Source organism: Olea europaea, chromosome 7 (genome assembly GCF_002742605.1).
Source record: "Olea europaea var. sylvestris chromosome 7, O_europaea_v1, whole genome shotgun sequence".
NCBI classification, from domain to species: Eukaryota; Viridiplantae; Streptophyta; class Magnoliopsida; order Lamiales; family Oleaceae; genus Olea; species Olea europaea.
In genome coordinates, this window is record NC_036243.1 from 1,988,597 (window position 1) to 2,003,476 (window position 14,880).

At 34.1% G+C, this 14,880-nt stretch overlaps 3 protein-coding genes across 3 annotated transcripts; 1 reads left to right on the plus strand and 2 right to left on the minus strand.

Annotated features, from left to right (window-relative positions):
- LOC111396670 (oil body-associated protein 1A-like) lies at window positions 1-1,469 on the minus strand. Its single transcript, XM_023023120.1, has 3 exons — window positions 1,141-1,469; window positions 636-1,039; window positions 1-269 (listed from the first exon to the last, which is right to left on the minus strand). Exons 1-3 carry the CDS (start codon window positions 1,275-1,277, stop codon window positions 106-108), a joined length of 705 nt encoding a protein of 234 aa, XP_022878888.1. The 5' UTR covers window positions 1,278-1,469; the 3' UTR covers window positions 1-105.
- A 4,224-nt stretch (window positions 1,470-5,693) lies between these two features.
- LOC111397769 (CMP-sialic acid transporter 4-like) lies at window positions 5,694-8,500 on the plus strand. The gene is made up of 5 exons (XM_023024751.1): window positions 5,694-5,909; window positions 6,385-6,598; window positions 7,482-7,598; window positions 8,253-8,290; window positions 8,338-8,500. The coding sequence occupies exons 2-5, from the start codon at window positions 6,431-6,433 to the stop codon at window positions 8,498-8,500; spliced, it is 486 nt and encodes a 161-aa protein (XP_022880519.1). The 5' UTR covers window positions 5,694-5,909; window positions 6,385-6,430.
- Window positions 8,501-8,820: 320 nt separating this feature from the next.
- On the minus strand, window positions 8,821-10,334 carry LOC111396671 (oil body-associated protein 1A-like). The gene is made up of 3 exons (XM_023023121.1): window positions 10,004-10,334; window positions 9,499-9,902; window positions 8,821-9,182 (listed from the first exon to the last, which is right to left on the minus strand). The coding sequence occupies exons 1-3, from the start codon at window positions 10,138-10,140 to the stop codon at window positions 9,019-9,021; spliced, it is 705 nt and encodes a 234-aa protein (XP_022878889.1). The 5' UTR covers window positions 10,141-10,334; the 3' UTR covers window positions 8,821-9,018.
- Window positions 10,335-14,880: the final 4,546 nt, after the last annotated feature.

Sequence of the window (14,880 nt, forward strand, 5' to 3'; positions counted from 1 at the left end):
CAAGAAGAAGCTATGTTATTTGCTCCATACTACTTATTGCTAGCAACCCAAGACGAAAACCGAGAGACACCACTACAATTAACCGCAATAGAGTCGCACAGAGACTCAAGTAGACTTCCCTTCCTTGAAGCAGTCCACTTCCTTCAGCACTGTTTGCAGCCCTTTGCCAGCTGCATTCGCCAATGGATGTATTCCATGATCAGGGCCCTTGATGTATGCTCGATTTTCCCTCTCCTTCTCAAAGGAGATATCATAGCGGTTCTCGACATCTGCATACAAAAATCATCACCCCACTATAGAAAATCATAACTCGAAATTCAAAACAGCCGAAATGCATGTCACCTCATCACCTATCCATCTTACTGTAAGCACAGCGTAATCCACCTTTTGGAATGGAAAATCAAATGCTCTTATGGTCTTTATCATTTGTTAATTTAAAATACAGTAAACTTTTTCATCCAATCTTTTCCCTCCACGTCATTTTATATAACCCATTATGTACCATTTTATAATCCATCAAAGAATATTATCCACCACCATACCTTATAAGTAGTACTATCCGTTTCAATTTTATACCAAATTCCTTATGCCACCTAATCTGGTGTAACAATGAACTAAACAGATGCCCGTATTACCTTTAGCAAGAGTTTCATAGAGCTGGCCATCCCTAGTGAGAGCCATCATAACTTGAGGGATTCCAAGGGGAAGATTGTCACCTTTATCAACCTGCCAGAAGTGAATCACCTTACCATAAGTCTTGGCAACCTTCTCTAAATCCTGGCGCTGGATGGGGCCGGGAACTCCGGGCATGAACAGAACCCCACTCTTCACTTCAAACTCGTGGGAGTGCCAGAATTTCTTCTCTTCATCTGGCAGTGTCAAGAACAGTTGTTCAGATACTATATATTCTAGCCCAATAAGCCGCCCATCATCATCAGGCCTGTCGTATATAAGACACTGCCTGAATTCCTCGTTTAGATGTCCACAGAAATGGTGCGCTTCGACCTGTCGAGTCATATCGTGCCCATAGAAATGAAATCTGAACCAAACAGACATTTTAACAAACATGTAGTGTGCAACACAATAATCTCCACAAATTACCATAATCACACAAATGTGCAAGAACCAAAAAGGGCTTACGCGCAGAGATGCTGGTGAATTTTATTAACAGGGCCAAAGCCTTGAATAGTGGCGGTAGCCTTCTCAAGAAGGGCCGTTCTTGTCTGGATTGGCTCACCAGGAATCTCTGGATGTGTAGAAACATTAACTCCTTCCATTTATTTTCCTATCTCTCTTCTCCAACTGATCCCACAACACAGATCGATCCCGTTGAATTTGAGAAAACTCCACTGGGTTTGCATATTCAGAGGGCAGCGTATTTAGCTTGGATGGACGGGAGCATGCAGGCTCACACGTGGCATTGGACGTGGCACGTGCTTGAAATGGGTTTGTAAGGTGGCAATCGTGCGTGTTGTCAATCTCGGCAGATTCTGCGGATAAAAATAGGTAGTCGGTGATAACTACGTTCGAACGGTCTTTGACTAGCTCAGCAATTTGCCTAAATAAAAAAAAAAAAAAATTTATTCATTTTAATAAATATGAAAACCAAGTTTTTAAATCCTATAAATTACTTTAGTCGAATTTCAAATCGAGTTTAGATGTTTGGCCCCCATTACGGCGAAAATTTAATGTATAGAATAGTGTTTTTTGAAAAATGAGTGGTTGAAAAAGAAAGAAAAATTTTCGATTTACGTGTAATATTATTTTATGGAAGATTGTGTGATTGAAAATAGGAGAGAGAAAAAATAGAATGTAATGTAATGTAATTTAATGAAAATCAAACAAGGGCATATTGTCTCGTTGTTTCACTAGTTTTTCCCTCAATCAAATTTTGACAACTCGGAAACGTAGATTATCAAAATTTCAATGCGATCTAATTCGATCTCATAAATTCGAATAGTATTATTCATTTAAACTGTTGCAGTTAGGTGTGATCTATTCAAAATGTCCAAATCACGTAACTAAGACTTTTGAATTAACCATCAATCGTATAGATTGATTTGATAAACAATCAACGAGACAACAAGGAGGAGACATCAATTTTGGATTTGATTTTTTATATTTAGTTGCAAAAAATATATAATTTTGTGAAGAATTCATGAAATATTTACTAAAGATTTTGGTTTGACTATTTCTTTAGCACATAGCAAGTCAACACTAATGTCGATAACTTTTTTCTATCATACGGAATAAATCAAGCATTAGATAACGATTTTGATATTTGTTATGATTTTTTTTCTCAAATAAATAAATAAAGAAGTTTTAATAAAAATATCGAGTCACTTTTCAATCTTCATCACGTACATATAAAAATTTATATCTCGTCAAAAATCCATTAGAGATGTTCTCTCTGTAAAATTAATTGTCTTTGCATTGCATATTTACCATGAGGGTTGGGGTGGCAGTGCAAAAAATGAAAAGATTGTGATCTATTTGTACTCTTTCGAAATGTTAAGAGACTCAATCTACAATATTCTCATATTTTTAATTTGCAGGATCTATCATTTCTTTTGTTACATGGATCGAATTTTAATTTTAATTGGAAAAGGCAATCTTTTGTATAACAAAAAAATAGATGAGACCATCATTGATTTCGAGTCTCCTTGGAATAAAGGAAAAAATGATAATTATTGACGACTCTTGGATGGAATTTGAAATGAATTTAGTCAAAATCAAATATTAATTTTAACTACACAACTATAGTTACTAATCATTATTATACATACTGGACGTGCAGGGTCCCCAATTCGAAAAGGCCTTATTTTCTCAAGAATAATACTGTTTAGTTCCACTGGAGTTGCAACCCTAATTTATGTGGCATTAAATGATGGAGTAAGTCATAAATTGGGGTTATAATTCCAGCAGGTAAATAATATTATTTACTTTTGAAAGATCTATCTTTTATCAAGTCTTGCCATGATTCAAATCATTCTCTTGATGCTTATTCTCTTCATCATAATTGATCTGTTTGCCTCAAGATACCAATAAGAAAATCCCAATTCATTAGGTTTTTGGATACTATCAAATAGAAACCTCTACTGGGGGACATATCCTAGGAGCCCAAATTATGTTCGTAAATATATCATCCTCTATTTCGTAAGACTCGGCACTATTTGTGATTTAGGGTGGTGGAAGTGGTGAAATGATATAATGAACATGCAGGCAAAGTTTTGTTGATTTTAAATGAATATCGCAACATGATCGCCTTTAATGTCTGTTGATTCCGAATAATAGTAGAAAACCTAAGAATAAAAAACTATTTGATTAGCACACGAATTCAGAGAATTTGTACTCAATGACTTAAATATCAAATATGGATAATTTAAGAAATTGGAGAAGATCTCAACATTAATACTTTATTTTATACTCGTAATTTTAGACTGCACTATACCAGATATCCAACTGTTATTGAAGAATATGGCAATGCAAATTGGATATCTGGCGGATGGCTCGACTTAGCACTTGCACGTGCACGGGTCATGGGCTTGGACCAAGTTGGTATGCGTGTGTGTATATATTTGTAAAATAATATTTGAATTAATATTATTATTAAATTAAAATAATATATTTTTCTACATTATTTATTTTCCTCGATTTTTTCTGTGTGCAACACGTACATCTTTTAGAAACTCACGATTGACTGTTAAACCACCTATGCAAATGGGTTGTCTACTCAAAACACAACTTTTCAACTCCTATAAATAGATCCCATTATGCCAGATTTTTCATTCCAAATCAATTCTGATTTTTCTCTCTTGCAAATTATTTTCCTTCCTTCATGAATTATTCCATATTTTGCATTTTCAGTCCTGTATATTATTTTCTTGCATTTTAGTCCTGCAATTTTAGAGAGATCAAAACATTAGTGGGTTTGTCATCGTAATTAGGAGTGCCACTATTACAAGACAAGTTTATTGTATCTTGGGCGATGAGTGTCGAAAGATCGTCAGCGGAACCTTATCGTCTTAAGAAGAAAGAGTCGAACTCTTGCCTCGACTATTATTATTCCAGTTTATTTTGTAAATCGAAATTTTGCCCAACCGTTTATTTGGTACAAAAAGATTACTTTAAATATCTATTATTGCATGCTAAAATCAATATTTTACCAACAATTTTACCAAGTGATTGTTATAAATTAATTGTCATATCATGTCATTTTTATGAACCATTTATTGAGTTATGATGTTACGTAAATGAGAAACACCTTAAATTGTTCGCTTGTGTAGTGAAAACTGAGTCATGCATTAAATAATATCTATATACCTGGAAAGTATATTCACAGGTCTTGTACTATATTGCATTAAAGGAATTTTGATCGTGTTGTCTGAGGTTTTGGGACTTACTTCCATGCATTGAGGAGGTTCTAAGCTCTCAAGCAATATGAATCATGCTACATGTATCGAATTTTTTTATCTAATCCCTTATCGACTATTCACAATAAAGGGCGAGGATCACAATTTGGAATTTTTTTTTTATTCACGCAGATCTTGTATACATGTGAAAGGGGATAAACAATTTAGTACAATTTTGAGTGTACAAATAGAATTATTCTGGGCAATATATTCGCGTATGATCTAATTACAATATTGGAAGGTACATTTTTTGTGAGATTTTTTCAATATATTATGATATTGTGGGAATTCAAATTTTCAAATACATAGTTTTAGCTGATGATTTTTTTGATAATTATGAGATGGTATTGTTTTATAGGATTTACAGCGATACATATATAGACTTAGTACTTGTTCGATGGCCTTAAAATTCAAAAAACATAGTTATGAATAATATTTTTTGGAGAACGTGTGATTAAAAAGTTATTATTTTGAGTTTACATATAAAATATATTTATTGTGGGACCGTGTGACTGAAAATGAGCATAAAAAATAAATTGAAGTAAAAATAATCAAACAAAGACTTAACATCATTGTAAATGGCTTTGTAAGAATCATGATATATAGTTTTTACAAGTACAATTGAGATTTGATATTGTTGAACTGTAAAGTGATATTATTAAATATTATAGTAATTATTTTACATGAGAATTTATAATTAATATCTAGACTCTCTATCTATCAAGTCTATCAACTCATATATTATTCCAATGCTATCACGTAGCAACTGAGTTAATGAACAACTTTTGAAGAGTCTGTCGATTTCAGAGGCAATGCTGCAAACATATTTAGCTTATGTTCCATTTTAGTTGAGCATGTAGATGTTAATTTTTGACACTTGCTCATTCCTAGATTGTTGTTCTTTCTACATCGTGTAATTAATAAAATGATTGGTAGCATATCACATTCAGCCTTGACGTTGGATCAAGCATCTAGTTTCATAGTCGACGTTACGTCACCTTTTGTAATACTTGAATTTCTATTGCATCACTTACGGAACATCATTTTGAAATTTATAGAACCGATCGAGAAGATTTATGCTGCAATGGTACGAGTTTCATCGTTCTAATAACAACATCCATCGCCGACGAAATGTGCCACCTCTATTAGGCTAGCTGCCCAATATGTAATTTTCTAGTGTCTACACTTCGATGGCTTCCTTGATTCTTGTTCGTGTGTATCATTTATATTCTTGAAATTAGATTAATTTCACACATTAGAAAAATCAATTGAATAATTTATAAGCTAACTCACCAAACCTAACATCACATCTTCATTTTCACGTAACATTGTTCTCTATATAAATTCCGCATCTCGGAATAATTTATAAGCTCATTCCATTTCAAATTTGCCGGCACTTCAATTTACGTCCCGGAATTTATTTGGATCTGGCCGGAATATTCTACTCCGGCTACCCACGTTAATTGTCCCATCTTTACAATCAATTTCACAGGCCAGGTATTTACTTGTTTAAATGTGTACACATTCTTAATCATGAATCTCGACAAGAAATCCCAATTTCGATAGATCTATAGTGAATAAATTGATTCCTATGCAATCGGTTTCGCCTTCACCGTTTCAGTGCTTGATCCGGAAAGTTGAGGTTTTGTTTTCATGCGGACGAATTTTAGAATTTGTCGTTCTGATGAGATGTGGCCGTAATGCGATTTTTGTGGGTGTGTGTGTGTGTTTTGAATTGTAATGGATTCAAAAATAGGCATTGTCATTATTGCATTTGTGAATTGTTATCTTTCAAGACTGTTGCTGTTATCATCCAGATGTTGAGAACATCGAAATTTACATGATACTTGTGTGTCAACTCACGAATCATATTGCTTTCTGGAGTATTTTAAATAAATAAGCTACTGTTGGTGAGTTAGGGAAAGGGTTATTACCTGAGTTCTTCATTCCGTTTCTGTTTTTGCATGCACAGGTTAAACTTTGCATAGCCCTAGTAATTATTTGGGGATTTTGAGCTGATGAAGAACGGGATGATAGAGTGCAGTGTCTGTCATTCCAAGCTGGTCTCTCCATCCACAAAATCTGTTTCACGGGCATATGATCGCCACAGGAACAAGGTATCATCAAAGCAACGGGCTCTCAACTTCCTTTTGGTTGGTGGTGATTGTGTCCTGGTTGGTTTACAGGTAACTGTCTTATTATTTTATTTATTTATTTTTTTGTTCTGCGTTTTTCACCTTATCGCATGCTTCCATATTTAAGAGTCTTAGCTGTTCCATTCTTCCTGCGAGAGCTGTTGATTCAATCCTAGTTCTTAATATTGAGATGTGAAGAAAATTCTGGATACTTTTAGTCTTGAGTAGGTCCATGCTTCAATAAAATCACTCATTATCACAAGGCTATGCGACAAGAAACTGTGTAAGAAGACTATTTTATGATTTACCATATAAAATTCCTATACTCAGCTTAGTGATCACTGTTGAGTGTGACATTCTGCATTTTACCCACTTGGTATCAGATTCATTTACAGCGGAAAACATATTCTGCTATAATATTATCTGCAAAATTACCTGTTTATTGTGTTTTGGGTTTTGCATTTTGTGCCCCATCTAACTTTTTACGTTAAGTATTCCTGTTGACCATTTAACAACCTACATTTTTACTTACATTCTATCTGTTTTCAACAATTGGGTTCTGACTGTTTCTTTAGTACATAAGATGAAAGAGCGTGCCAAACTAACAGGAGATCTTTCATTATGTCTAAGGTATCTGTGAATGTAGCCTTATGGCTTTCTTCTGATTACAAAGGTGGAATTCTGAGAATTGTAACCTGAATACTCAAATCTTTTATTTTTTTCTGTTCCTTATAAAAAGGTAAATACTTGCATGTACATGTATGAGACACGTTATATGTCCATTCTCCTTTTAAGCAATATGTCCATGAACTGTATCTACCACCATTTCTGATTGTAATTTTGCAAGGTGTCATGTTGTGTTATTTGACATTACATACCGCAGTGTCCTAATTATGATTAAAAAGCCCTACTTAATCATTCTCTTTGTTTTCAGCCTATCTTGGTTTTTATGTCAAAGGTGGATGGAAAATTTAAGTTTAGCCCTATTAGTGTCAACTTTTTGACTGAGGCTGTGAAAGTTATTTTCGCGATTGTAATGCTTCTAATCCAGGTACTTCATCCCTTCATGTTCCAAGGCATGTTATATTTTCTGTTGGTTAAGTCCTATTGGTGTGTCAATATGTCTATTAATGCTATGTAGCCCCACTAGGGGTGCAACCCCAATTTAGGTGGTGCTAGATAATATGCTAAATGAAAGGTGAAATTAAATGAATCTTGTAATTTAATTTATCATTTAATGTCATATTAACGTCATCTAGACTCCAGTGGGCCTAATAGCATTACTCCAATATGTTTGGATTTCTTCAAGTAAATTTAAGTAACAAAGGTGAGAACACATGTACAGGGGATATATGAGAGAGTGGGTAACTAGCTCTTCAAAATTCTCAGCCAGAAGACTTCTCTAACTAAATTTAAAAAATGTGATTCTCAGAAAACTATTTTGTTATTATATTTATGTAGTAATTATTGTAAAGTAATATTATTTTGACTAAAGTATAATACTGTTAAAAGGAATCTTCACTCGTACAAACTAATTTTTTCCAGAAATTTCCAAATATCCACGTGCTAACATACAGCTAGTTATCTCTAATCATCGCACGTGGCTTTCTTGTTCTTGATTTTTATATGTTCAGGGATCATAAATAAATGGCTTATGTTTTACATATATGCGTAGTGATTTTTTGTGTATGTTGTTTCCTGGCAGGCTAGGAGGCAGAAGGTTGGTGAAAAGCCGCTTCAATGGTGCAAAGTTTGGTGTTGGGTTGGAGCAATTTTGCACCAAAAAATAGTGCAAAATGGTGCAATGATGTTGTGGTTGAAGATGCCCTAAAAGACTGGCCAGTTGCAGTTCGTGGAGGTGAACCATCCATACCTTTTAGAATCTATCGATATGTTCTAAAAAACGACGCCTCGACCCGCCTATGGAAAACTGCCTGCGCTCGCACATTTTAAATTTTTTATTTAGTTATCTTTTTATGCTTTTTTCTAATTATTAAATAATTTTTAGATTGATTTAAAAATGTAAAAGAATAACAGGTTTTTTTATTTATGTGTCGGCAAAGCTTGACCTCCACTTTCCCTTTTTTAGGACAGACGTCCAGCTCTTACAAACCCTTTACGAGGTCTCAACCTTTACGGGGTCTCACATGGGTGGGCCGATTTTATCTCTCTTTTTTTTTATATTTTTGCACCAGGTCCCACGTGCCCTGTGAATATTTCTTCTGGGATTTATTCTTTTTAGGAAGCTGGTCTATGCCCAATAGAAAATAATAGAAAATACTGGGAAGGCTGTACAGAAAGATGCATTGCTGCATTAGTGGCAAAATATTTACATAAACATGTGCATGCATACAAATATACATGCACAAGAAGAAGCTATGTTATTTGCTCCATACTACTTATTGCTAGCAACCCAAGACGAAAACCGAGAGACACCACTACAATTAACTGCAATAGAGTCGCACAGAGACTCAAGTAGACTTCCCTTCCTTGAAGCAGTCCACTTCCTTCAGCACTGTTTGCAGCCCTTTGCCAGCTGCATTCGCCAATGGATGTATTCCATGATCAGGGCCCTTGATGTGTGCTCGATTTTCCCTCTCCTTCTCAAAGGAAATATCATAGCGGTTCTCGACATCTGCATAAAAAAATGCATGTCACCTCATCATCTATCCATCTAACTGTAAGTACAGCATAATCCACCTTTTGGAATGGAAAATCAAATGCTCTTATGGTCTTTATCATTTGTCAGTTTAAAATACAGTCAACTTTTTCATCCAATCTTTTCTCACCACGTCATTTTATATAACCCATTATGTACCATTTTATAATCCATCAAAGAATATTATCCACCACCATACCTTATAAGTAGTACTATCCGTTTCAATTTTATACCAAATTCCTTATGCCACCTAATCTGGTGTAACAATGAACTAAACAAATGCCCATATTACCTTTAGCAAGATTTTCATACAGCTGACCATCCCTAGTGAGAGCCATCATAACTTGAGGGATTCCAAGGGGAAGATTGTCACCTTTATCAACCTGCCAGAAGTGAATCACCTTACCATAAGTCTTCGCAACCTTCTCTAAATCCTGGCGCTGGATGGGGCCGGGAACTCCGGGCATGAACAGAACGCCACTCTTCACTTCAAACTCGTGGGAGTGCCAGAATTTCTTCTCTTCATCTGGCAATGTCAAGAACAGTTGTTCAGATACTATATATTCTAGCCCAATAAGCCGCCCATCATCATCAGGCCTGTCGTATATAAGACACTGCCTGAATTCCTCGTTCAGATGTCCACAGAAATGGTGCGCTTCGACCTGTCGAGTCATATCGTGCCCATAGAAATGAAATCTGAACCAAACAGACATTTTAACAAACATGTAGTGTGCAACACAATAATCTCCACAAATTACCATAATCACACAAATGTGCAAGAACCAAAAAGGGCTTACGCGCAGAGATGCTGGTGAATTTTATTAACAGGGCCAAAGCCTTGAATAGTGGCGGTAGCCTTCTCAAGAAGGGCCGTTCTTGTCTGGGTTGGCTCACCAGGAATCTCTGGATGTGTAGAAACATTAACTCCTTCCATTTATTTTCCTCTCTATTTCTCTTCTCCAACTGATCCCACAACACAGATCGATCCCGTTGAATTTGAGAAAACTCCACTGGGTTTGCATGTTTAGAGGGATGCGTATTTAGCTTGAAGGGACGGGACCATGCAGGCTCACACGTGGCATTGGACGTGGCACGTGCTGTGAAATGGGTTTGTAAGGTGGCAATCGTGCGTGTGGTCAATCTCGGCATATTCTGCGGATAAAAATAGGTAGTCGGTGATAACTACGTTCGAACGGTCTTTGACTAGCTCAGCAATTTGCCTAAATAAAAAAAATTATTCATTTTAATAAATATGAAAACCAAGTTTTTAAATCCTATAAATTACTTTAGTCGAATTTCAAATCGAGTTTAGATATATTTTCTCGTTGTTTCACTAGTTTTTCCCTCAATCAAATTTTGACAACTCGGAAACGTAGATTATCAAAATTTCAATGCGATCTAATTCGATCTCATAAATTCGAATAGTATTATTCATTTAAACTGTTGCAGTTAGGTGTGATCTATTCAAAATGTCCAAATCACGTAACTAAGACTTTTGAATTAACCATCAATCGTATAGATTGATTTGATAAACAATCAACGAGACAACAAGGAGGAGACATCAGTTTTGGATTTGATTTTTTATATTTAGTTGCAAAAAATATATAATTTTGTGAAGAATTCATGAAATATTTACTAAAGATTTTGGTTTGACTATTTCTTTAGCACATAGCAAGTCAAAACTAATGTCGATAACTTTTTTCTATCATACGGAATAAATCAAGCATTAGATAACGATTTTGATATTTGTTATGATTTTTTTTTCTCAAATAAATAAATAAAGAAGTTTTAATAAAAATATTGAGTCACCTTTCAATCTTCATCACGTATATTTGAAAATTTATATCTCGTCAAAAAATCCAGTAGAGATGTTCTCTCTCTAAAATTAATTGTCCTTCCATTGCATATTGACCATGAGGGTTGGGGTGGCAATGCAAAAAATGAAAAGATTGTGATCTATTTGTACTCTTTTGAAATGTTAAGAGACCCAATCTACAATATTCTCATATTTTTAATTTGCAGGATCTATCATTTCTTTTGTTACATGGATCGAATATTAATTTTAATTGGAAAAGGCAATCTTTTGTATAACAAAAAAATAGATGAGACCATCATTGATTTCGAGTCTCCTTGAAATAAAGGGAAAATTGATAATTATTGACAACTCTTGGGTGGAATTTGAAATGAATTTAGTCAAAATCAAATATTAATTTTAACTACATAGCTATAGTTACTAATCATTATTATACATACTGGACATGCAGAGTCCCCAATTCGAAAAGGCCTTATTTTCACAAGAATAATACTGTTTAGTTTCACTGGAGTTACAATCCTAATTTATGTGGCGTTAAATGATGGAGTAAGTCATAAATTAGGGTTATAATTCCAGCAGGTAAATAATATTATTTACTTTTGAAAGATCTATCTTTTACCTAGTCTTGTCATGATTCAAATCATTCTCTTGATGCTTATTCTCTTCGTCATAATTGATCTGTTTGCCTCAAGATAAACTGGACCAATAACAAAATCCCAATTCATTAGGCTTTTGGATACTATCAAATAGAAAGCTCTACTGGGGGACATATCCTAGGAGCCCAAATTATGTTCGTAAATATATCATCCTCTATTTCGTAAGACTCGGCACTATTTGTGATTTAGGGTGGTGGAAGTGGTGAAATGATATAATGAACATGCAGGCAAAGTTTTGTTGATTTTAAATGAATATCGCAACATGATCGCCTTTAATGTCTGTTGATTCCGAATAATAGTAGAAAACCTAAGAATAAAAAACTATTTGATTAGCACACGAATTCAGAGAATTTGTACTCAATGACTTAAATATCAAATATGGATAATTTAAGAAATTGGAGAAGATCTCAACATTAATACTTTATTTTATACTCGTAATTTTAGACTGCACTATACCAGATATCCAACTGTTATTGAAGAATATGGCAATGCAAATTGGATATCTGGCGGATGGCTCGACTTAGCACTTGCACGTGCACGGGTCATGGGCTTGGACCAAGTTGGTATGCGTGTGTGTATATATTTGTAAAATAATATTTGAATTAATATTATTATTAAATTAAAATAATATATTTTTCTACATTATTTATTTTCCTCGATTTTTTCTGTGTGCAACACGTACATCTTTTAAAAACTCACGATTGACTGTTAAACCACCTATCCAAATGGGTTGTCTGCTCAAAACACAACTTTTCAACTCCTATAAATAGATCCCATTATGCCAGATTTTTCATTCCAAATCAATTCTGATTTTTCTCTCTTGCAAATTATTTTCCTTCCTTCATGAATTATTCCATATTTTGCATTTTCAGTCCTGTATATTATTTTCTTGCATTTTAGTCCTGCAATTTTAGAGAGATCAAAACATTAGTGGGTTTGTCATCGTAATTAGGAGTGCCACTATTACAAGACAAGTTTATTGTATCTTGGGCGATGAGTGTCGAAAGATCGTCAGCGGAACCTTATCGTCTTAAGAAGAAAGAGTCGAACTCTTGCCTCGACTATTATTATTCCAGTTTATTTTGTAAATCGAAATTTTGCCCAACCGTTTATTTGGTACAAAAAGATTACTTTAAATATCTATTATTGCATGCTAAAATCAATATTTTACCAACAATTTTACCAAGTGATTGTTATAAATTAATTGTCATATCATGTCATTTTTATGAACCATTTATTGAGTTATGATGTTACGTAAATGAGAAACACCTTAAATTGTTCGCTTGTGTAGTGAAAACTGAGTCATGCATTAAATAATATCTATATACCTGGAAAGTATTCGATGATTTTATTTGTTTTAGTTCATTCACAGGTCTTGTACTATATTGCATTAAAGGAATTTTGATCGTGTTGTCTGAGGTTTTGGGACTTTCTTCCATGCATTGAGGAGGTTCTAAGCTCTCAAGCAATATGAATCATGCTATATATATTGAATTTTTTTTACCTAATCCCTTATCGACTACTCACAATAAAGGGCGAGAATCACAATTTGAATTTTTTTTTTTTATTCACGCAGATCTTGCGTACATGTGAAAGGGGATAAACAATTTAGTACAATTTTGGGTGTACAAATAGAATTATTCTGGGCAATATATTCGCGTATGATCTAGTTACAATATTGGAAGGTACATTTTTTGTGAGATTTTTCAATATATTATGATATTGTGGGGATTCAAATTTTCAAATACATAGTTTTAGCTGATGATTTTTTTGATGATTATGAAATGGTATTGTTTTATAGGATTTACAGCGATACATATATAGACTTAGTACTTGTTCGATGGCCTTAAAATTCAAAAAACAGAGTAATGAATAGTATTTTTTTGGAGAATATGTGATTAAAAAGTTATTATTTTGAGTTTACATAAAAAATATATTTATTGTGGGACCGTGTGACTGAAAATGAGCATAAAAAATAAATTGAAGTAAAAATAATCAAACAAAGACTTAACATCATTGTAAATGGCTTTGTAAGAATCATGATATATAGTTTTTACAAGTACAATTGAGATTTGATATTGTTGAACTGTAAAGTGATATTATTCAATATTATAGTAATTATTTTACATGAGAATTTATAATTAATATCGAGACTCTCTATCTATCAAGTCTATCAACTCATATATTATTCCAATGCTATCACGTAGCAACTGAGTTAATGAACAACTTTTGAAGAGTCTGTCGATTTCAGAGGCAATGCTGCAAACATATTTAGCTTATGTTCCATTTTAGTTGAGCGTGTAGATGTTAATTTTTGACACTTGTTCATTCCTAGATTGTTGTTCTTTCTACATCGTGTAATTAATAAAATGATTGGTAGCATATCACATTCAGCCTTGACGTTGGATCAAGCATCTAGTTTCATAGTCGACGTTACGTCACCTTTTGTAATACTTTAATTTCTATTGCATCACTTATGGAACATCATTTTGAAATTTATAGAACTGATCGAGAAGATTTATGCTGCAATGGTACGAGTTTCATCGTTCTAATAACAACATCCATCCTCGACGAAATGTGCCACCTCTATTAGGCTAGCTGCCCCATATGTAATTTTCTAGTGTCTACACTTCGATGGCTTCCTTGATTCTTGTTCGTGTGTATCATTTATATTCTTGAAATTAGATTAATTTCACACATTAGAAAAATCAATTGAATAATTTATAAGCTAACTCACCAAACCTAACATCGCATCTTCATTTTCACGTAACATTGTTCTCTATATAAATTCCGCATCTCGGAATAATTTATAAGCTCATTCCATTTCAAATTTGCCGGCACTTCAATTTACGTCCCCGGAATTTATTTGGATCTGGCCGGAATATTCTACTCCGGCACCCACGTTAATTGTCCCATCTTTACAATCAATTTCACAGGCCAGGTATTTACTTGTTTAAATGTGTACACATTCTTAATCATGAATCTCAACAAGAAATCCCAATTTCGATAGATCTATAGTGAATAAATTGATTCCTATGCAATCGGTTTCGCCTTCACCGTTTCAGTGCTTGATCCGGAAAGTTGAGGTTTTGTTTTCATGCGGACGAATTTTAGAATTTGTTGTTCTGATGAGATGTGGCCGTAATGCGATTTTTGTGGGTGTGTGTGTGTGTTTTGAATTGTAATGGATTCAAAAATAGGCATT